This window comes from Erythrolamprus reginae, chromosome 12 (assembly GCF_031021105.1).
Source record: "Erythrolamprus reginae isolate rEryReg1 chromosome 12, rEryReg1.hap1, whole genome shotgun sequence".
Lineage (NCBI taxonomy): Eukaryota > Metazoa > Chordata > Lepidosauria > Squamata > Dipsadidae > Erythrolamprus > Erythrolamprus reginae.
The window spans coordinates 29,300,090-29,324,071 of NC_091961.1; the positions used below are offsets into that span (position 1 = coordinate 29,300,090).

At 41.8% G+C, this 23,982-nt stretch overlaps 1 protein-coding gene across 9 annotated transcripts in view; it reads right to left on the minus strand.

Annotated features, from left to right (window-relative positions):
• GRAMD1B (GRAM domain containing 1B) overlaps positions 1 to 23,982 on the minus strand; it is a 169,397-nt gene that overhangs the window by 26,021 nt on the left and 119,394 nt on the right. For 7 of the 9 annotated variants that reach the window (XM_070765666.1, XM_070765664.1, XM_070765665.1 and 4 more), the window contains 7 exons: positions 21,549 to 21,569; positions 10,630 to 10,714; positions 6,811 to 6,914; positions 5,752 to 5,847; positions 4,309 to 4,389; positions 911 to 1,026; positions 416 to 575 (listed from right to left, as the gene is read on the minus strand). In XM_070765666.1, coding sequence (XP_070621767.1) covers positions 416 to 575; positions 911 to 1,026; positions 4,309 to 4,389; positions 5,752 to 5,847; positions 6,811 to 6,914; positions 10,630 to 10,714; positions 21,549 to 21,569 — 663 coding nt within the window. Of the gene's footprint in view, positions 1 to 415; positions 576 to 910; positions 1,027 to 4,308; positions 4,390 to 5,751; positions 5,848 to 6,810; positions 6,915 to 10,629; positions 10,715 to 11,645; positions 13,030 to 21,548; positions 21,570 to 23,982 lie in introns of those variants that run through there. The other 2 variants (XM_070765667.1, XM_070765669.1) reach the window with 2 other exon arrangements.

The following is a 23,982-nucleotide window of genomic DNA, read 5'->3' on the forward strand; positions in this document are numbered from 1 at the left end:
GGAGGAGGCGAAGGAGGAGGAGGAGGAAGAGGAGGAGGAGGAGGAGGAGGAGAAGAAGAAGCAGAAGAAGAAGAAGAAGAAGAAGAAGAAGAAGAAGAAGAAGAAGAAGAAGAAGAAAAGGAGGAGGGGGGGAGAAGTGGAAGAAGAAGAGGAAGAGGAGCAGCACCACCACCACCAACAACAACAACAACAACAACTGTTATTGCTACTGCTACTGCTACTACTTAGTAGTAGTTCTTTCTCCAGTACTAAAACTGGGGCCCAGCTTCTTTTGATGTGAGCGTTTGGAAACCAAAACCCAAATTTAAAATCCATCATTGGTAGACTCCATAAGATGCAAATTAGAGATTTAAAAAATCTCTTCCAAAGTGCAATTTAGAGATTTAAAAAAAACACGAAGGGAAGAAAGGCCTACCAGGATCGGAGCGTCATTGTTTGCAGTAGGAGTCAACATGCTGCTGTTGGTAAGAGACTTCTTGGGAAGCTGAGGGCTCACTTCAGCTTTGACCTCCATGCTACTTTTGGAGGAACTGTCGTTGACATCATTTTCTTCCGCTGGGATCTCCTCGCAGTAACTTTAAAAAAACCAAGCAAAATCTGGGTGAATTGGATCAATCCCTCTAAGAAGGGATTATCAAGCACTGAAGAGCAAACCTTGTGGAATAAAAGCATTCAACCTCACATTACAGCTAAGACCACCAAAGAGAGAAACCAGAGAAGTGTCAATTGTTGTTGGTTTTTTTACTTTACAGACATCAGGGTGGAGTTGACTCCATAGAGCCGGGGCAGCAACAGAGAAGGCCCTCTCCCGCGGTCCTGCCAGCTTGGCTGAAGGAGTGCAACTCTGTGTGCTCTTATAGGTCTCTGTGAGGTATGTGGCAAGAGACGGTCCCATAAATATTGTGCTCACCCCATAGTGTTGAAATCTTCGTCAGGAGGAACGTAATCTTCATCATCGCTCGTCAACCCCAGCTCGTTGCCGTAACACTGATGTACAAAATGCCAAAGCTCCTTTGGACACAAGGGCTGGAGAGGAACGAAGCAACAACTCAGTTTCTCCCATGGAAAGCAATTGTCATACTTTGCTTGTATGAGCTTTAAGAACATGGCTACCCAAATGACTATGGACCTTCTCGGTAATCCAAGTCATGGTTGTCCCAAAGGTGCTTTTTCAAGAGGCAACTGGACTTCCTGGTTTTTCTTTAAACATAGAAGAAACATAGAAGATTGACGGCAGAAAAAGACCTCATGGTCCATCTAATCTGCCCTTATACTACTTCCTGCATTTTATCTTAGGATGGATATAGGCTTATCCCAGGCATGTTTAAATTCAGTTACTATATAAGAACAATATTGGATGTGTTAGAATTCTACGAGACAACTAGCCCTTATGTTCTTAGATGCCCAGAAAGCATTCGATAATTTGAGATGGGAATTCATATTTGAATTAATACAAAAAATGAAATTTGGCCCCAAATTTACCCGAATGATACAAACAATATACCATACCCTATCTGCAAAAATTATAATTAATGGTGAACTAACGGAACCATTCCAAATTTGGAAAGGGGTACGTCAAGGTTGTCCGCTATCTCCAGTTTTATATATATTATCCGTCGAAACAATGTTAAACCAAATAAGAACAAACTCAAAGATTACAGGTTTGAAGGTTAGAAAACAAGAATTTAAAATACAGGCCTATGCAGACGATTTAGTATTCACTTTCCTATTAACAATACTTCTCTCATGAACATTATTATTATTATTATTATTATTATTATTATTATTATTATTATTTATTAGATTTGCATGCCACTCCTTTCCGTAGACCTTATTTAACCCTTTATCGTATTTAAATGTTTTGATCATGTTCCCCCTTCTGTCCTCCAGACTATACAGATTGAGTTCATTAAGTCTTTCCTGGAAAGTTTTATGCTTAAGACCTTCCACCATTTTTGTAGCCCGTCTTTAGACCCATTCAATTTTATCCATCTCTCTTTTTAGGTGAGGTCTCCAGAACTGGACACAGTATTCCAAATGTGGTCTCACAACACTCTATACAGCGGGGTCACAATCTCCCTCTTCCTGCTTGTTATATCTCTAGCTATGCAGCCAAGCATTCGACTTGCTTTCCCTACTGCCTGACCGCGCTGTTCACCCATTTTGAGTGAACAGTGTGGTACCCAAATGTCTACGGACCTTAAGAACATGGTTACCCAAATGTCTACATACTTTCTCGGGTTATCCAAGTCACGATTGTCCCAAAGGTGTTTTTTCAAGAGGCAACTGGAGTTCCTGTTTTTTTCCTTTAATGATGTCCAGTTGCCCCTGGATAAAAGCATCTTTGGGATAACCGCAACTTGGACGACGGAGAAGATCCATAGACATTTATCTACGCAACAGAACAGAAGATGCTCCTTGGGATGATAAGCAAAGTATCTTAGAAGAAAAATCAGTTGCCTCTTGAAAAAGCCCCTTTGGGACAGGGCTACCCAAATGGATGTTGTGAAGTGTGTGGATTTGCAAAGAAGAGGAAAAATATATATGTTTGCGGCATGCCAACATCACATTGGAAACCTCATCTTCAACCCACCATCTTGCAGGAAGCCACCCACAATGGATCTGCAGTCTCGGCTCTTCCTCCTCCGCGTTTAGTTTTTTTTAAATGCATATGATAATTATCCAGGAACAAAAACAATTTGAATTGCAGCTGTGCTGTGTTTGTGTGCATGTATGTGTGTGTTGATTCATTCCTAGAGGGCATTAGAGATGACTACAAGGCTTGCAAATGGGTGTTACTTAAAAAAAAAAATTAGCAGGTGAAAAAGGTTTAAACCCACATCGAAGGGGGAAGAAAAAAGGAAGGGAAAATGCGTTCTTGGAACCCAAACTGAGCAGCTATGTGGATGGGATGGGATGGGATGGGATGGGATGGAATAGAATAGCATGGAATGGAATGGAATGGAATGGAATAGAATAGAATAGAATAGAACAGAACAGAAGAGCATGGAATGGAATGGAATGAAATAGAATAGAATAGAACAGAACAGCACGGAATGGAATAGAATAGAATATAACAGAACAGAAGGAATGGAATGTAATGGAATGGAATAGAATAGAATAGAACAGAACAGCACGGAATGGAATAGAATAGAACAGAAGGAATGGAATGGAATAGAATAGAATAGAACAGAACAGAAGGAATGGAATTGAATAGAATAGAATAGAATAGAATAGAATGTTATTGGCCAAGTGTGATTGGACACACAAGGAATTTGTCTTGGTGCATATGCTCTCAACATACACAAAAGAAAAAGAGACATTTGTCAAGAATCATGTAGTACAACACTTAATGATTGTCATATGGGTCAATTAAGCAATGAAGAAACAATCAATACTAATAAAAATCTTAGGATACAAGGAACAAGTTACAGATGAAATTATATAGTAATTTTAGGAGTAATCAGATCACTTCCAAGTATTTTATTTATTTTGCTGATAGAAACACAGAAACATAGAAGACTGACGGCAGAAAAAGACCTCATGATCTATCTAGTCTGCCCTTATACTATTTTCTGTATTTTATCTTAGGATGGATCTATGTTTATCCCAGGCATATTTAAATTCAGTGACTGTGGATTTACCTACCACGTCTGCTGGAAGTTTGTTCCAAGGATCTACTACTCTTTCAGTCAAATAATATTTCCTCCTGTTGCTTCTGATCTTTTCCCCAACTAACTTTAGATTGTGCCCCCTTGTTCTTGTGTTCACTTTCCTATTAATAACACTTCCCTCCTGAACCTTATTTAACCCTCTGACACATTTAAATGTTTTGATCATGTCCCCCCCTTTCCCTTCTGTCCTCCAGAATATACAGATTGAGTTCATGAAATCTTTCCTGATACGTTTTTTGGGAGTTGCAAGATATGCTGGCGGAAGATGTATGGTTCGTGTGATGGAGCAGCAAGGAAATGAACTCTAACCCAGGTTTCTCCAGTGGTGCTAACATGGCTTTGTTAATAAATTGGATTGGAACATTGAAGAAGGCAAAGTTGGACTCTGACTTATTTGTCGGACGCTATTTGGAATGCTGACATACAGATGCATACATTGGGGGAAACAAAACAGACACTACACAAACCCATGGTGCAACATAAGAGAACCAACGCATAAGGACAGAATTCAGCGGTCTATCTGAAAAGGAAACAGCTCCTTGCAAGAAAAACCAACTGCTTTTTGAAAGCCCGAATCTGCAAGATGGGCAGCAAATACCTGTGATAAATAACGATTAAATCGATACTTCCTTACCTTTTCAAGGAGGGCATTCTGCCAGAGGCGGAACATCATCATATACGTCCTATCCCGGGCACCAAAGGAAGTGAAAAAGTGCTGGGAAAAGCAAAATAAATAAAAAATAAAAATTGAGAGGTGAGATAAATCAGGAATTAGGTGTTAAAAGATAGAAACATAGAAGACTGACGGCAGAAAAATACCTCATGGTCCATCTAGTCTGCCCTTATACTATTTTCTGTATTTTATCTTAGGATGGATCTATGTTTATCCCAGGCATGTTTAAATTCAGAGACTGTGGATTTACCAACCACGTCTGCTGGAAGTTTGTTCCAAGGATCTACTACTCTTTCAGTAAAATAATATTTTCTCAGGTTGCTTTTGATCTTTCCCCCAACTAACCTCAGGTTGTGCCCTCTTGTTCTTGTGTTCACTTTCCTATTAAAAATACTTCCCTCCTGAACCTTATTTAACCCTTTGACTTATTGAAATGTTTCGATCATGTCCCGCCTTTTCCTTCTGTCCTCCAGACTATACAGGTTGAGTTCATTAAGTCTTTCCATGTTTTTATTTATCTATCTATCTATCTATCTATCTATCTATCTATCTATCTATCTATCTATCTATCTATCTATCTACCTACCTACCTACCTACCTACCTACCTACCTATCTATCAGATTTGTATGCCGCCCCTCTCCGCAGACTCGGGGCGGCTCACAGCAACAATAATACAATGTAAACAAATCTAATATTTAAATTAATTGAAAACCCCAGTTTAGAAACCAATCATACATACTAGCATACCATGCATAAATTTTATAAGCCTAGGGGGAGGGAAAGTATCAATTCCCCCATGCCTGACGACAGAGGTGGGTTTTAAGGAGCTTACGAAAGGCTAGGAGGGTGGGGGCAACTCTGATATCTGGGGGGAGTTGGTTCCAAAGGGTTGGGGCCGCCACAGAGAAGGCTCTTCCCCTGGGTCCCGCCAAACGACATGTTTCTATGTTGCTGATCCATCTCTCAATGAAATTGAGTTTGACATCCCTGATCTAGATAAGATAAAGGCTCTGGGGATAAAAGATAAGCAGGAAGTCTCTTCAGGGTGGAGACGTGTTTGGCTGCCCGTGCCCCGGTTTTGCCACTAGTAAACAAGTTTTGCAAGGTGTTGCTTTGTCTCTAACCTTTGAGGAGGAAAATAACTTGTTTAACTGGTGGAAGCAACAAGTCCAAAGAAGGTCAGAAGGTCCTACTACAAGAGCTCTAAGCTGCTTCACAAAAAAACCAGCCATGCGTGTTTCTAGACCAACTTTCCGCCGCGGTTGATCTACTTGACTGTGAGAATTTAACGCAGCTTCAGTCCTATCCCTGGTTCCCTGGTTTTTTGTCAAGCCCCAGATTTGTCCTTCAGAGAAGTCATCTGCTCTTTCCATTGTCCAAGAGGGAAGATTGGAAGAACGTACCTTTTCAGTGTCTGTGCAAACTTGGATCGCGTTAGGAATGAGCCGTGCAGTCTTCTCCTTGGTCATGGTGCAGATGTCCTTCAAACGGACGGTCAACTATACCAACAGATCAATGGTCAGAAGCGTCATGAAGGGTGAAACGAGAAGAGTGGGGTGGGGAGGAGGGGAGGGGAGGGGAGGGAAGAGAAATTGGAATGAAGAATGAAGAGGAGGAGAGGAAAGAAGAGAAGAAATGTTGGAAAAGAATAGAGAGGAAAGGAGAGGAGAGGAGAGGAGGAGATGGGAGGAGGAGATGGGAGGAGAGGAGGGGAGGGGAGAGAAGAAATATTGGAATGAAAAATAAAGAGTAGAGTAGGAGGGGAAGGGAGGGGAGAGTCAAGAAGAGAAGAGAAGAGAGAAGAGAAAAGAGAGGAGAGGAGAGAGAGGAGAGAAAAGAGGAGGAGAGAGAAGAGGAGAGGAGAGAAGAGAAAAGAGGAGAGGAGAGGAGAGAGGAGAGAAAAGAGGAGGGGAGAGGAGAGAAGAGAAGAGAGGAGAGAAGAGAGGAGAAGAGAGAAGAGAGGAGAAGAAAGAAGAGAAAAGAGGAGAGGAGAGAGAAGAAAGAAGATAAAAGAGGAGGGGAGAGAAGAGAAGAGAAGAGAAGAGAGAAAAGAGGAGAGGAGAGAGAAGAGAGAAGAGGAGAGAAGAGGAGAGAAGAGAGAAGAGAAAAGAGGAGGGGAGAGAAGAGAAGTGATGAGAAGAGGAGAGGAGAGGAGAGGAGAGAAGAGAAATCTTTACTGGCCAAGTGTGATTGGACCTACAAAGAATTTGTCTCTGCATAAGCTCTCATTGTACATAAAAGCTATCCGTGATAAACAATGACTGTAGTCATCATAAAAACGGGTTCATCACAAATCATAAGACACAACACTTAATGGTAGAATCCACATAAATGTACTAGGAAACTAAATAAAACAATATCAACCATAAAGACACAAGCAACAAAGTTATCTGGGGAGCAAATGCAAACTTCCAGGGGAAGTCAATGAGGTGGGCTGGGCTGGGCTGGAGAGGACCACTCACCAAGGTTTCCCAGCGGAAGATGTTGCTATAGAAACAGATCCAGTTTTCAGAGAGGTAGAGTCGACCTTGCAGGAGAATATCTCTTTGAAGGGCACAGGAGTAATCTGGAAGGAAAGGGGCGAGGGAGTGACACGAGGCAGCGAAAAGGACATAAATATTTATAAAGAACCTAAATAGAACTGGGTGATGCTGCACGCCGTGGAAAGTCAACAGAGGCATGTCGGGTTGCTCGCAGTCTAAACAACGACAAGGGAAAAACAAATTTGGGAAAGATAAAGAACGGGGTAGAAGGGAAAAAGAATATTTTTTGGCAGCGGGAATTGTTTAAGCATCTTTTAAATAGGGGTCCATCACGAAGATCATGGGCAGACTATAGAGATTGCACCAGGGAGAATAATACATTTCATTGCGACCACAAATTTATATGGCTAAGTGATTATTATTATTATTTATTAGATTTGTATGCCGCCCTCTCCGTAGTCTTGGGGCGGCTCACAACAGTAATAGTACAATATATAACAATTTGTTTGTTTGTTTGTTTGTTTGTTTGTTCGTTCGTTCGTTCCTTCCTTCCTTCCTTCCTTCCTTCCTCCCTATTCCTTCCTTCCTTCCTATTCCTTCCTTCCTTCTTCCCTTCCTTCCTTCCTATTCCTTCCTTCCTTCCCCCTATTCCTTCCTTCCTTCCTATTCCTTCCTTCCTTCCTTCTTCCCTTCCTTCCTTCCTATTTCTTCCTTCCTTCCCCCTATTCCTTCCTTCCTTCCTATTCCTTCCTTCCTTCTTCCCTTCCTTCCTTCCTATTCCTTCCTTCCTTCCCCCTATTCCTTCCTTCCTTCTTCCCTTCCTTCCTTCCTATTCCTTCCTTCCTTCCTATTCCTTCCTTCCTTCTTCCCTTCCTTCCTTCCTATTCCTTCCTTCCCCCTATTCCTTCCTTTCTTCCCATTCCTTCCTTCCTCCCTATTCCTTCTTTTCTTTCTTTCTCCCTTCCTCCCTATTCCTTCCTTCCTTCTTTCCTTCTTCCCTTCCTTCCATTTCTATGCCGCCCTTCTCTTGAGACTCAAGGCGCCTTACAGCAAAGTTATGCAAAGCACATTAAAAACCTACACTAAAATCTACATTTAAAATACTGTCTTAAAACCCCAATACTTAACATTAATCAATCACATCCATACATAGATTCAATAATTGGCTGGGACTAGATATCAGCAGCTCAGTGACCCCAGACCTGTCAACAAAGGTGAGTTTCCAGAACCTTAGGCGGGGAGAATGGGGGCAGTACAAATCTCTGAAGGGAGTTTGTTCCATAGGGCCGGGGCCGCCACAGAGAAGGCTCTTCTCCTAGGCCCCACCAGTCGACATTGTCTGCTTGACAGGACCTGGAGAAGGCCAACTCTGTGGGACCTGACTGGTAAGTGAATTTTGTCAGTGTAGTGCCAAAAACCAAGCTTTTGCGCAAGTGCGGAAGCCAAAAACAAGATGGCGGCATTTATGGCGCCTTTCAAAGAGCCAGTTTGGGGGCGTGGCCAAGCAGAGATCACGCCCAGTTGAGACATTCTTGCAAATGAGGTAGCCGGATTTAGTCACTGAAGCAGTCGGCATGAGTCTCAATGGATTCCAATGGATGGTAGAGGGCAGGAAGCCCTGGAGGGACATTATCCATAGGTCGTCTGGGTTACACACGACTACGCAACTAACGACAACAACAATTAAGTAAGAAGATCATAAAGTGGGAACTCTCTTGATAATCCATAGATAAACACTTCTTCCTCTTCCTGGTCAAAGGTTGTTCCAAACCAGTTCTCCAAACAAGATTGGATGGAACCAAAGCAGCTTTCTTGCTGTTTTGAATCAACATTAATTCAAGCTACAACAATTAATTCAAGCTGCCTATTTTTCACACTTGAGCATGCATAACTTCTAAAAACAAGAAGTATCTGAGGGTTAATCTAGATGTCACAGCCGTTGGAAACAGATAGGTCTGGCTGCAGAAATCCAGATAGTGTTAGCAGTCAAAGAAACATAGAAACATAGAAGACTGACGGCAGAAAAAGACCTCATGGTCCATCTAGTCTGCCCTTATACTATTTTCTGTATTTTATCTTAGGATGGATATATGTTTATCCCAGGCATGTTTAAATTCAGTTACTGTGGATTTATCTACCACGTCTGCTGGAAATTTGTTCCAAGGATCTACTACTCTTTCAGTAAAATAATATTTTCTAATGTTGCTTTTGATCTTTCCCCCAACTAACTTCAGATTGTGTCCCATTGTTCTTGTGTTCACTTTCCTATTAAAAACACTTCCCTCCTGGACCTTATTTAACCCTTTAACATATTTAAATGTTTCGATCATGTTTCCCCTTTTCCTTCTGTCCTCCAGACTCTACAGATTGAGTTCATTACGGTAAGTCTTTCCTGATACGTTTTATGCTTAAGACCTTCCACCAATCTTGTAGCCCGTCTTTGGACCCGTTCAATTTTGTCAATATCTTTTTGTAGGTGAGGTCTCCAGAACTGAACACACAGTATTCCAAATGTGGTCTCACCAGCATTCTATATAGCGGGATCACAATCTCCCTCTTCCTGCTTGTTATACCTCTAGCTATGCAGCCAAGCATCCTACTTGCTTTACCTACCTGACTTCACTGTTCACTCATTTTGAGACTGTCAGAAATCACTACCCCTAAATCCTTTTCTTCTGAAGTTTTTGCTAACAAAGACATAGAGACAACTCATTCTTCGCTGACATCCAATCCTGGTGTACATTTTGGCAGCCAAGATATTACACCAGTAAGATCCACTAAAGAATAAAATCTTTGCTGTTAATTGTTGATGGATTTAGATGAAGTTTTGCCAAGTTTGGCCCTTTGCATTGTCATGGATAAAAAACAACACTACTTCTTCTTTTACTACTAGTTTTCTTTCTTTTCTTTCCTTTTTAATTTTTTTTATTTTTCTCCTCCACATCTATAACATAAAAGAATACATCACATACACCTTCAATAAGAATCAATATACAAATATTTATCACTTAAAAAACAATAGTACAATGATCTAAGTTGCACTCCAATTTTAATCTACTAGAGTTTTCTAATTAGTTACGCTTAGTTGTCATTAAGTTGGCTAACATAAAACTTCCTTTTCCCTGCCACTGGAAGTAAAGTTCCTCCTTCAATTAAGTAAACTTGCCTTTAAAAAGTCACAGAAATGTACTATTGATTCAGACTTTGAGCTAATTAGGCGATAACAATTGTTAGGGAGCAAAAGGTTCAAATCTCTGACTTTAACACTTCGGAGGCCAAATTTTCCTTAAATAAGGAAATGAATTTTTTTTTTCTGGATTTGTTTTAAATATTGAACTAATCATAACTTCTTCTTTTTTTTGTTTCAGGCAAAAGTCTATAAGGAGGCTCTAGTCAGCAACAAATGTGGATCCAGTATTATCTTGTCTCCAATCAAAGAAGTTGGAAGTTTAGTTTTCAAAAGTTTTTAAAAGAAGTTCAGTGTTCAAAATCTCCAGCCTTGGATAAGGAGATTCTTAATCATCCAGGTCATGGTTATCCCAAAGGTGATTTTTCAAAAGGCAGCTGGACTTTCTTGGGGGGTTTTGTTCTGGGGAAGCTTCTCAAATGAGAAGTGAAACATTTTCAAGGAAAACCCCCAAGAAATTCCAGCTGCCTTTTGGAAAAAGCATCGTTGGGGGCACTTTGATATGCTGACTCAAACCAGACGACCAAACTGCTTGATATCTTGAATGCACTTACACGAGAGAGGGCGGAATGGAAACATTTTTTTCTTTCTGGGCAAAGAACCATCCTTACCAACAATGAGGCGCTCCGTCTCGGGAAGCTGCTTGAAAAGTTTCCTGAAGTCTTCATTCCGCTGTTTGTAGGTTGGACTCAACACCTGGGGAGAGTGGAAAGCTGGTTAGAAGGAAAGGGAGCTAAGGAAGACCAGGGTGACAAACTGGGGGAGATTCTCTAGTCTCTGCCTACAAAGTTTCCCCTAAGATGTGCTCAATTCCAGGGAGGGAAGGAGGGAGGGAGGGGGAAAGGGAGAGAAAGAAGGAGGGAGGGAGAAGGAGGGAGAGGGAGGAAGGAAAGAGAGGGAGAGAGAGAGGAGAGAGAAAGAGATTTAAAGTAAGAAAGAAAAATCAGTTGATATGTAAACAAACAGACTGAAAGAAAGAAAGAAAGAAAGAAAAGGGAGGGAGGGAGGACAAAGAGAGGGAGGGAGAGAGAGAAAGACAGGAAAGAAAGAAAAAGAAAGAAAGGAAGGATGGAGGGAGGAGAGAGAAAGAAAGGAAGGAAGGAAGGAAGGGAGGGAGGGAGGGATGAAAGAGGGAGAGAGAGAGACAGAGAAAGAAGGAAAGGAAGGGAGGGAGGGAGGGAAGAGGGAGAGGCAGAAAGAAGGAAAGAAAGAAGGAAAGAAAGAAAGAAGGAAAGAAAGAAAGAAGGAAAGAAAGGAAGGAAGGGAAGGAGGGAGGGAGGGAAGAGGGAGAGAGAGAGACAGAGAGAAAGAAGGGAAGAAAGAAAGAAAGAAAGAAAGACGGACAGGAATCAAGCAGAAAGACCATCCATTCCATCCCAATGATTGATGCCTTAACACCAAATCGTGACCAAACAATAATTGAACATTTTTATTAAAAGAAAACCTTGCTTCAAGAGCCGCATCATCACCATCATTTTCTCCCCCACCTTAACCACAAGTAAACGCACGAAGCAATAGTAGAGAATGGAAACTAGCAAAACCTCCTGCCTATCGACAAGAAGCTGCTTCTAAGCAAGTAGGAGAAGAGCATCTCTAGGAGGCCTCTCCCGGACAGGGCACCACTCACAGTTGGGATTTCTTCCCAGGCCAAATCACTGTCATCTTCGGGGAAGTCGCACAGCCATTTCAAGTGGCACAGCAGACACTGGTCCTCCGATTCTAAGAGGAGGCTCCACAGGGTCCCACATTCCGAGAGGACTTCCATAACCTCTGCGCCGTCTTCCCTTCTTCAGCGTTCACCGGCACGCTGGACAAACGTCCTTCACTTTCCACAACCGGTCACCAAAATAAGTAACCAGAGTTGGCACACCTGCTTGAAGGCAACTAGACTAATTTCCCCCATCCACTCATGTGTGGGGGTTTTTTGGAGGGTAAAGAAAGCAATCCCCCTCTCCTGGACCATTTAAGAAGACCACGTTCGTTCCAACCTCAAGCCAAACACAGCTCCCTTATTTCAACGCAAACTTCACAAAAGCTTCCCACAGTTAGAGGAACTCCAACATTTCTGCTCTCTGGGGGAAAAAAAAAAGTTGTGTCCAGGATTAAGCGATATTTACGCTCCGAACAGGATCCTGCTTCTAATTCCAGAGATTGAACGGTGTCAAATCTTCGCAATTCTAAACCGTTGGCTGAGAAACCACCAAGCAAGTCCGTCTTGAGCCGACAGATGCTTATTCCAAAAAAACAACAATCTTGCAGAATCTTCTCAAGTTTTGTGACTTATCTTTGGAGGCACTGCAAGTAATTCCTTCTGGTTTTTTGAAGTCCTTCTCTCTGAATCCAGGATGAGCACAACGGTTATTTCTGAACTCAGTCCTTTTCTCCGAAGGAAGAGACGGTTTTTGCTCTTGACTTCTTTTCTGTTCTTTTTCTTTTCTTTTTGCTACTTCTTGTAGAAGAAGCGGGTGGGGAAAAGACAACAGCAAAGTTTTGCACATGCTTTACATTTCAGCCTCTGGGTGATTCTCTGGGCCAATGCCCTGGAGTAACCCAGCCTGGGCCCTCCCAATCCAGCAGATGTTTCCTGTAACACAGAGCGGCTGGGCCGAGTTTGTTTTGGATGGGTGGAGAGAAGACGACACCGGAGAGCCAATCTCCAAGCATGAAATCCAAAGTCCTCCCTCGCTGGGGACTGTTTGACTGAACAGAGCTCGCTTCCCACTCACTGTTGTAGAGAACAGTACGGACAAAACCGAGCCCCCTTTCGCTCACCAACTCCACCTTCGAGGCGGTAAATCAAGAACTTTGGAGAACTTCTTTCGCTGCTTTGCTCACTACACCTTCTTGGTCTTTTCAAAACTTCTCTTGTTCAACTTAAGTTGGAACTTAAATGGCTCGCTAAGAAGGACAACTGAGGATTTGAAAGTGTGGTGCAAGCTGTTGATAGTAAAACGTAGCCCCAAACCACAAAGCGAAGCGAGGCACATCCGAGTGAGCGATGACTAAATCTGTCTGAAGTCATTCAGAGAGCTTTCCAGGGATTCCAACGGCAACTCCCATTTTTTGATAACTACTCGCCCAGGGGTAACCCAAACTTGGCAACTTAAAAGGCTTGTGGACTTCAACACCCAGAATTCTGGGCGTGGAAATCCACAAGTCTTAAAGTTGCCAAGTTTGAAGACCTCTGAATTAACCTCTCTTTGGTTTGAAAAGGATCAATATGTCCAGGAAGCTTTTCCATTGCATGGAATAGAATCGTTACTGGAAGGTGACTTACTATATACGCTGCTCAAAAAAATAAAGGGAACACTTAAGCAACACAGTATAAATCAAACTTCTGTGGAATCAAACTGTCCACTTAGCAAGCAACACTGATTGACAATCAATTTCACCTGCTTTTGTGCACATTCAACTTTGTACAGTGCAAAGTATTCAATGAGAACTTTTCATTCATTCAGATCTAGGGTGTGTTCTTTGAGTGTTCCCTTTATTTATTTATTTTTGAGCAGTATATTTATTGTATGGTGCATTCACATCACATTTCGAATAAAAATACAAAGTATGAAATCTAAAATCTTATAAAGGTCCATCTGGATTTTATTTACATACATATAGACACACACACATACCAGTATTGGGTTGCTAGTCAGTACGGGCCGCACTGCATACCGGTAGAGAAAATGGACCTGTGTGTACAGCTATGTGTTTCCGGCGTGCACATGAATGCGCCTCAGTGAGATTTTGCTTCTGCGCAAAATCTCACGGGAGGACATTGGCACGCAAGCGATTTCGGTAATTTGTATATACAGGGGGTGGACAAAAAAATGGAAACACGTGACTTTTTGGCATCATAATGTTTGAACATGTCCAAATCAATCAACATTTGACATATTTTAATGTTTTTTAAAAAATTCCGTTATTTGATATGTTTTTTTAAACTACCTTTTTTTTTAATAGAAGTTTAAGGAAATGGGTTATAACCTTCTAGTCGAAGTTGTCTGAGAGAGACTGTCGGACTCTAAAGCGAATGGTTAGAGCGGATTGCAAGACCACACCTCCTAAAATCACTCCTAAAATCACTGCAGAGCTCAATAGACACGTACAGAACCCAGTTTCCACAAAAACTGTTCGAAGGAAGCTTCACAAATCTGGATTCCACGGAAGAGCTGCAAGGTGTTTCCATTTTCTTGTCCACCCCCTGTTTTCGTAGATTTTCACGGGTATATGTATGTAGATTGTTCTGAGTATGGGTTTTGCCCCATGTGATATTTTGAGTGTCTATGCGACGTTTCGGTGAAATCACATTCACCATCATCAGGCTGAAGTTATAAGCTTCGTGCTGCTGTAAATATAGTATCTATAGCAGCACAAAGCTTACAACTTCAGCCTGATGATGGTGAATGTGATTTCACCGAAACGTCATATAGACACTCAAAATATTACACGGGGCAAAACCCGAACTCAGAACAATCTACATACATATACCTAGGTCATATATCTAGGTCTCGCAGTGTTCGCCTTAGAACAAGGACAGAAACACCAGCCTGAAGATGATGAGTGTGACCTCGTCGAAACGTCGCCAGAAATTTCCAAATCCTACACGGGAAGAAACCCGAATATACCAAGACCGTCATACAAGCCTGCAAAGACTTAGGGCTGGAAAAAAAATCTTCTACAGAGCGAGTAGGAAGCCTGGAAGATTGTTAGCGCTTCACTCGAGCTGGGGAAAAAACTTTGAAAAAACTACATTTGGTGTATAAAACGCACTCAAATTTTCCGCCTCTTTTGGGGGGAGGGAAGGTGGCAGCTTATACTCTGAAAAATACGGTAACTGGTAGCTGGAAACAATGGAGCCCTTTCACTGCTGCATTGATTGATGTCTCCCCGTGTCTAGAGGGAGAGGTGGATGGATGGATCAATGGAGGAATGGGAGAAACCTCCGAAAGGTCAGAAAGATCCTTATCTCGCTCACCCTGCCCAAAGTGGAAGGAAACGGCCCTTGGAGAAGCCGAGGAAGGTGTAAACATTAACTCTACTGCAAACAGAAGGAGCCGGGACAGTGTGGTACAGGAAGAGCAAAAAAAGGTAATGACTGGGTGGTGGTGAGGTGGATAACGTAGCAGGAGACGCAGTGGCTGGGTCTCTTGGGTTGGTTGACTTCCTTTCAAGGCAAGGCGTTTTCTGGGTCACGAAAACCCAGCCGAACGTGGTAGGAGGAAGTCAAGAAGAGCGCGTGGGACGGAAGCAGGTGGGGAAGTCCATAAGAACCATAAAGAAGGGACGAGGGTCATCAGATCCAAGGGCCTGCAGGTAGAGTGGTCAGCACACGAGATAGCGGGAAGGAGAAGCTGCTGTGTGCGGATCTTAAGAAAAAGTAGAAGGCGAGAGGAGACTTACTGAGGACTGGGCGACTGCAACTTGTGGCTTGTATCCTTATGATTTATATTGAGGATGATTGTTTCCTGATTGTATTATTTGTACACTAGGACAATTATTAAGTGTTGCACCTCGTGATTCTTGACAAATGTATTTTTTCTTTTTTTATGTACACTGAGAGCATGTCCACCAAAGACAAATTCCTTCTGTGTCCAATGACACTTGGCCAATATAGAATTCTATTCTGTTCTATTCTATTCTATTCTATTCTATTCTACTATTCTATTCTATTCTACTCTGTTCCATTTCATTCCACTCCACTCCACCCCACTCCATTCCATTCTCAATAGATTCTACTCTACTCTGTATTCTACTCCACTCCACTCCACTCTCAATAAAGATTCTATTCTATTCTATTCTATTCTATTCTATTCTACTCTATTCTATTCTATTCTACTCTACTCTACTCTACTCTATTCCATTCCACTCCACCCCACTCCATTCCATTCTCAATAAAGATTCTACTCTACTCTTCTACTCTACTCTATTCTACTCCACTCCACTCTCAATAAAGATTCTATTCTATTCTATTCTACTCTACTCTACTCTACTCTATTCTACTCTATTCCATTCCACTCCACCCCACTCCACTCTCAATAAAGATTCCATTCTATTCTATTCTACTCTACTGTATGATTGTGATCATTGTACTGTAGCTCATCTTTATTTTAAAAAAAACTATTTATGAGTGCAAAACATACACAATTATCAACTGATGCTTTCGTTTTATTTGCATCAAGCCAATAGCCTCGGTTACAGGTATTCAGAGGTGAATGAGCCATCCATTAATACTGGAATACATTCAGTCAGAAATATATTTAACAGAACAGCAAGAGTCTTCCAGTTCAAGCCCATTTTTTTGCCAATTTCCAGACTTTTTGGCAACAAATGTCCTTGGGAATACATGGAGTTGCTGAAGGACCATGACATTCACTGAATGAACATTGAATAAACACGGCATTCGTTCAAACAAAGTTCTAAAGTTGGATCCAGTCACGTGGATGCCTCTACATCATGATTCACAAAGGACATTCCGAATTCTGTCACAGTCTTAAGTGACGGACAATCTACGGAGCGTAGATCGTCAGCCAACACAGCAAATCCTCAAGAAGAGTGAGATGCCAGCTAATAATAATAATAATTTATTAGATTTGTATGCCGCCCCTCTCCGAAGACTCGGGGTGGCTCACAACAATAATAAAAACAATATTATAGTAGAACAAATCTAATATTAAAAAACATATAAAACCCTACCATTATTTAAAAAACCAAGCAACACATTCATATCAAACATAAAACAAAGTATAAAAGAGCCTGGGGGAAAGGTGTCTCAACTCCCCCATGCCTGGCGGTATAAGTGAGTCTTGAGTAGTTTACGAAAGACAGGGAGGGTGGGGGCAATTCTAATCTCCGGGGGGAGTTGATTTCAGAGGGCCGGGGCCTCCACAGAGAAGGCTCTTCCCCTGGGGCCCGCCAAACGACATTGTTTAGTCAATGGGACCCGGAGAAGGACCACTCTGTGGGACCTTATCGGCCGCTGGGATTCGTGCGGTAGCAGGCGGTTCCAGAGGTACTCTATCCAATGCCATGTAGGGCTTTAAAGGTCATAACCAACACTTTGAATTGTGACCGGAAACTGATCGGCAGCCAATGCAAGCCACGGAGTGTTGTGGAAACGTGGGCGAATCTTGGAAGCCCTACGATGGCTCTCGCGGCTGCGTTCTGCACGATCTGAAGTTTCCAAAAATTGTTTGTTTGTTTGTTTGTTTGTTTGTTTGTATACCGCCCCTTTCCGTAGACTCGGGGCGGCTCACAACACAATAAAAACAGTTTATAACAAATCTAATAATTTACAATATTAAATATTAAAAAACCCCATTATTAAACAAACATACACACAAGCATACCATACATAAATTGTATAGGCCCGAGGGAGATATCTCAGTTCCCCCATGCCTGACGACAAAGGTGGGTTTTAAGGAGTTTGCGAAAGGCGAGGAGGGTAGGGGCAGTTCTAATCTCTGGGGGGAGCTGGTTCCAGAGAGTCGGGGCCGCCACAGAGAAGGCTCTGTGATCTTAAGATAATATCAGGGCTAACATGTTCAAATCAAGCCAAATGGTCCAAACATACAAAAGAACACGATTCTAGGAAGGTAGGCAGATAGCGCTTGGATGGACACAAGATTCTACCAATGAAAGCCTACAGTGGAGATATGCTCGATAAGGTGGGAAGGTGAGAGGAACTTTGCAGCTCAGAAAGTTCGCAGGAACCATAGAGACGGGGAGGACCAGCAAGAAGGACATCACAACAAATAAGGTTGGTAGGAGATCTAACCACCAGCAAAAAAAACTTGCAAGAATAGAGCTGGGTGCCACCAGAGGTCTACAAGCTCTGAGTCCTTTCTCAGGCATAAGTTCTACAGCTCCGGTTTTATTAGTAATACGTGGCCCACATAATCAACAGGAACCTTAGTTGTATTTCTTTTGGGGGTTGTTTTTTCCATCAGAATTTAAGGCGACAGGTGTCTCTCAAATGTGGGTAGCATACGGGATTGTTTTTTGAATGCTAGAATTGTAAAACCGAATCAGGCAGCCTCTTAGGACTCAAGATTGCAAGGGAAAAAATTTGACATCTTGGATTTAAGAGGGGGAAAGGAAACCAGCCCTATTCTATCCAGCACTGTTTTCATCGGGGGGAAACGAGCGTTGAGGACGAGGGTGGGGGGATTAGTGCAGTCTTTGCTTACTCTTCGGATGTGTTGTCTTTCATGCTGAAGGTTCGTGGAGGAGAAACAAGGTGACATCAATAAAAACAACAAGGACAGGACAGGCGCCGCTTGCTTTACATCAGGGTTTCCCAACCATGGCAACTTGAAGATATCTGGACTTCAACTCCCAGAATTCCCCAGCCAGCATTCGCTGGCTGGGGAATTCTGGGAGTTGAAGTCCAAATATCTTCAAGTTGCCAAGGTTGGGGAACACTGCCTTACATGCATGTATGAATTACAAAACCCGTCACAGAATGCTCAGCCAACCACTACCGAGTCCAGTGATGGTGAACCTGTTTTGTGGTTTGTTTGTGCCAAAAAGGGGGGCTTGGGCTTGTGACAGCATGTGTGCGCATGCCCGCACCCCTTCCCTCCTCTCCCATGCATGGGCACCCATGCTCATCGCACTGCCCCTGCACATAATCCCCCCCTTCCGTATGCATTCACACTGGCCTCACAGAAGCTTGGAACGGTTAAAAAACGGCCAAAATGGAAGTTCGGAAAAACGCACTCCCCGTTTGTCTGTTGTACTGGTTTTGGCACTCCGGAGGGTTCAGGGAAGCTCCCTGAAGTCCCGGAGTGCAAAAAAGAACCCCAAAGGGGAAACCGGAAGTTCGGAAACGCAACTTCTGGTTTGCAACCGGAAGTGTGTTTCCGAACTCCCGGTTTGCCCTTTGGGATTTTTTTTTGTACTCCGGGGCTTCAGGGAAGATTCCCTGAAGTGCCCAGAGAGCGAAACGGCCTTTTCCAAGGCCGAAAGTCAGCTGGCCAGCGTATACATGCACACTGGACATAAGGCCAATGTCTGATATGGCTCCGCATGCCACCTGTGGCAAGCGTGTCATAGGTTCACCATCATGGAACTAGTCTTTGAAAGCAATTGTAACTTTTGGGGGGCTTTAACCATCAACCTCTTAAGATCACAAAGTCCACACCGATGATTTATCCTTTTTGGAAGATGTTTTGGGAGGATCATCTATGAAAACACACTTGGGAGACCTTATTGGCCGGCTACCTTGGTGTTATCAGAAGGAAATGTCCATTGAGAATCTACTTGACTGCACTCAATCATGGATAATCCCCTACGATACAATTACTCACGTTGTACAAACACCATTACTTAGTAATGCAGCAAGCGGCTAGCACTACGAGCCAATTTCAACACTCTAATTATCATTCTTGCTAGAGGTCAAGGTGCTGGACTAGGTGTGGGGAAATCTAGGCCTTAGGCATGGAAGCCAACTGGATGGCCTTGAATTACCTCTCTCTCCCCTCAGCAGGTCTTAAAATGCTGGGCAACGAACACAAAGGGGCTCGTTTATGTAGTTGTCAAGAGTCACGTCACACTTGAAGACAAAAGTATTTAACTAGAAAGTGTGTGTGTACATGCTTTATACACACACACACAATCAAGATCAGGGGTCTCCAACATTGGCAACTTTAAGACTTGTGGACTTCAACTCCCAGAATTCCAAAGCTTGCTGAGGAATTCTGGGAATTGAAAGCCACAAGTCTTAAAGTTTCTATCCTCATGGTTCTTGACAAATGTATCTTTTTCTTTTACGTACACTGAGAGCATATGCACCAAAGACAAATTCCTTGTGTGTCCAATCACACTTGGCCAATAAACAATTATATTCTTAAAGTTGAACGTTGAAGACTCCTAATCTAGAGACACAAAGAAAATAAAACAATTCAAACTGAATTCTTCTATGCTTTCAAGGGACTTTCCTCTTTCATACAAGGGACATTATATAGAACACTTAAAGACACACTCACGGTAAATTTGTTTTATAGTAAAACCTGGATTGGCACCAGGCTTTTGCTATTTTAATGTATTAAGTTTTAAACCGGTTGCGTTTTTAAAATGCTGGAATACAATTATTTTAATTCTTGACTGGCAGCTGACCAGAGTTGGCTGAAAGATGGGTGGGCTACATAAATCTTTTCAATAAATAAATACATTTATCTGATTTTGAAAGAAATCAAATAAAGTTGATGATCACATATTAACGGAATTACAAGTCAAATAGTCAGACTGAATGAAGGACTTAAGAAAGTCATCTGCTTCCTCAAGAAATTATATCAGAATGTCACTTTTGGACATCCAAACCAGTGGTGAAATCTAGCTATCTTCCCTTTGGGCGTGCGCCCCCATTAAAGCACACTTTTTCACCCTCTGCACATGCGCAGAAGACCTTGCGCATGAACAGAGTGTAAAAAATAAGGAAATTGTGATGTCCAGGAGAATGGGCAGAGCCTCGCACTACTACTGCCAACCGGTTCTCTAAATCAGCTGGGAGATGCCCATTACTGGTGGGATTAATTCACCACCCAGGAAATCAGATCTGAAAACACCCAAAATGCTCTGTGTTTGTGCCCTGGCCCCTTTGTAGCGGAAACTGTCTGATAATCTGAATGTTATCTCTTTTTAAAAAACCATGAGCGCAAGTTCAGGGAAGGCCACATTATTCAACAAAAAGTCAAAATAAAAGTATTTGTTGCTTCAATACTTAAGAGAAGATGACCCCATATGGGAGAAAAAAGATTTGCTGGTGTCTTGGCTAAGACACGACATGGAGTGAAAATAACCCAAATGAAAAGAATGTTTCTTCTCTTTAGATCCAAAATTCTCCATGTGTTTTTTCTCCCAGGAAAAGAATTCAATCATGCGCCCAACATATATTCAATGTATACTCCTGAAAGTTAATCCATCAGCATTTCCAACATAACACTCTTAAATGTGGACAAAAGGAAAGAGCATAATATTTTTTTAAAAATTGCATCAAGTATAACATTCATTCCCTTCTCAATACACCCGCATATTCTGCGTCTGATTTCCAGCCTATGTGAGCTCAATAAAATTTGTCCATTTTCTAAGGCAAAAAAAAAATCCAGGAGGTGTCAGGTAGCCCCTTATCAACCTAGCAAATTTGATTAAAAGTGTTATTACAGTTTTCCTATGCTCACAACTTTCAAAAAATCAATAAAGTTTTCTTATGCTGAGAAAAACCTGAATAAAATGGGATCGTTAGAAAAAAAGATCATTATGTGATTCCTTTCGATGTTCTGCAACCACAGGTACTAAGAATCTAGCAGTCTCAGGAGGCTTTCTATGCAGAAGAATACCTATGATTCAATACATGGTTCTTGTTAATAAAAAGTTAATATCCCTGGCGACCCCAAAATCTTCCCTCATTTCGCGTCCTTCTTTTCATGCGTAAAAATGAAATTGCAAAAGCTCCTATCTTCCCAACCATTCTTCCCTTCATGCAAGCAACAAGGAATTATTTAATTTTTTTAAAAAAGAAAGCTGAAATACTTACATTGTACCAACTCTGGCTTTTCTGTAGAGAGAAAATAAAAATAAAAACAGAGAGAGAAAAAGGGAGTTAGTGTGGAAGTTTTAGGAGTACGCAAAGGAAGAAGAATGGGGTAAGGGGACACCCCAAACTTTGGAAATGTTGTGCCAAGGGTTGGCTAGGATCCCTGAAACCAGACATGATGGAAGAAAAAAAATTAAACTTCATGACTTCTAGGATGGCCATTTTATCACAACTTGTTGCCCAAATTAGAACATTGATTGCAGAGGTGGGTTACAGGGGTGGGTTCTGCCCAGTTGAGACCGGTTTCGGCGAACTGGTAGTGACCTGCTGGTGATGTCATGATGACATCACCAACTTGGTTCATTTGGTGTCGGCCCATGGGCGCTAGAATCAAAGCTACAATCTGCGACAACATTAGAAGTTCAATTGGATTTATTTATTTATTTATTTATTTATTTATTTATTTATTTATTTATTTAATTTATTGGATTTGTATGCCGCCCCTCTCCGCAGACTTGTTGTGCAGATCTCGAAAACGTGTCCCATTGCTTACTCGTTTCAGATATTATTTCAGTTTACAGAAATGATACGGCCAATTATCTTAGATTCTATTTATCTTTGGGGCTCACAGTAAAGTATCCAAGATATATAAACGGCAAGGAAGCGGGTGTCCTTAAAGATAAACTTAGAAACATAGAAGACTGACGGCAGAAAAAGACCTCATGGTCCATCTAGCCTGCCCTTATACTATTGCCTGTATTTTATCTTACAATGGATATATGTTTATCCCAGGCATGTTTAAATTCAGTTACTCTGGATTTACCAACCACGTCTGCTGGAAGTTTGTTCCAAGCATCTACTACTCTTTCAGTCAAATAATATTTTCTCACGTTGCTTTTGATCTTTCCCCCAACTAACCTCAGATTCTGCCCCCTTGTTCTTGTGTTCACTTTCCTATTAAAAACACTTCCCTCCTGAACCTTATTTAACTTTTGAGATTTAATCTGATTGTCAGAACACGTCCGATGTTATGTAAAAATTCTGGGTTGTGTTTTCAAGAGTTCTGCCTGCAGGAGAATTGAAATGCTGAAATAAAAACCTGGGTAGAATTGAAGGGAGTGTATTTTCAGGTGACACAGTAGGCAAATTCGAACCACCCAATTCTCTCTGTGTGTTTATGTCAAATGGCATCTATTCATCAATTTCTTCAACTCTGGGATATGAAGCATTTATATAACTTTACGTTTCTTAAGACATCGTTGCTGCTACAGAAAGTCAACATGGACAACTAATTGGGACGGAGGGCCTGGGGTTTTTGTAAAGTTATAGAATGCTTCTGTGGTTTGGCCGAAGTTTTTTGGGGTGTGAAATGGCAGTTAAGCCAACATTCACTCCTGTTTACTTAAGCAAATAATAGACACAAAGACAGTTTCTTGGGCTGTTCAGGTGTGAACGGCTTCATATAGATCTAAGCTTAGTTTCTTTCAGCTAAAACAAAGGATGAGTCAGCCTAGCTCAATGGGGTAACCTTGGGAGAAAAAAAGGAGGTAAATTCAGGCTAGGCAATGTAGCAGGTGAGAAGGGAGCGAAAGCTGTCAAACTTGCAAGCCAGCCACCCTGATTTTCAACTCAACTCTCGGACGACTCCGAAAGCAAAGATAATGCTTGTGTTCAATTCAGCATGGATTTCAAAGGGTGCTGGATGAAACACTCCCTGTTTTGTTGATCGCTTCCAGCCCTCGGATCCACCTTGGAGAAATATTCAGAATGGAAAGTTATCCAAAGGATAGGCTTTACGGAATGAGCCATTACCCTTGTTTATTCCAAAGGTTTTTTGGCTCCAGGTCATTCATTTTTGAGATCCCGAAAGATCAATTTTTTAAAAAAAAAACAAAGCATAGATTCACTCAGGGCAACCAAGGTCCTTTTGGACATTAGAAATGGCAGGTTGGAGAAACAAAGCAAGGGGCATTGTTCATAACCACAGGTCTTTATGTAGAGTATAATGGCTTCCCCTCCCTTGAGTGGATTGCAAATGTTCTCGCTCTGATGAAAACATACATCGTCTTGTTTAGTTTGGCCTTATCGGTTGCAACTAGAGCTTTACTGGCAGTTTTGGACCTGGTTAGCAGGGAGGAAATTTTATGGATTGTATCTTGTGTGCAGACTCCCTACCAAGGCCATCTCTTCTGAAGAACTCCACCAATGTGGTTCTTTTTTTATCTGACTTTAATCCAGCCCTTTTAATGTTTCGAAGCCACCCAGAGTCAACCCCTAGACGAGATTGGTGGCACATATATAATAAAACAAAACAATAATAATAATGAAAAAATAAAAGATTTGGAGACACAAAGAAAATAAAAGAATTCAAATTGAATTCTTCCATGCTTTCAAGGGACTTTCCTCTTTTATACAAGGGACATTATATAGGACA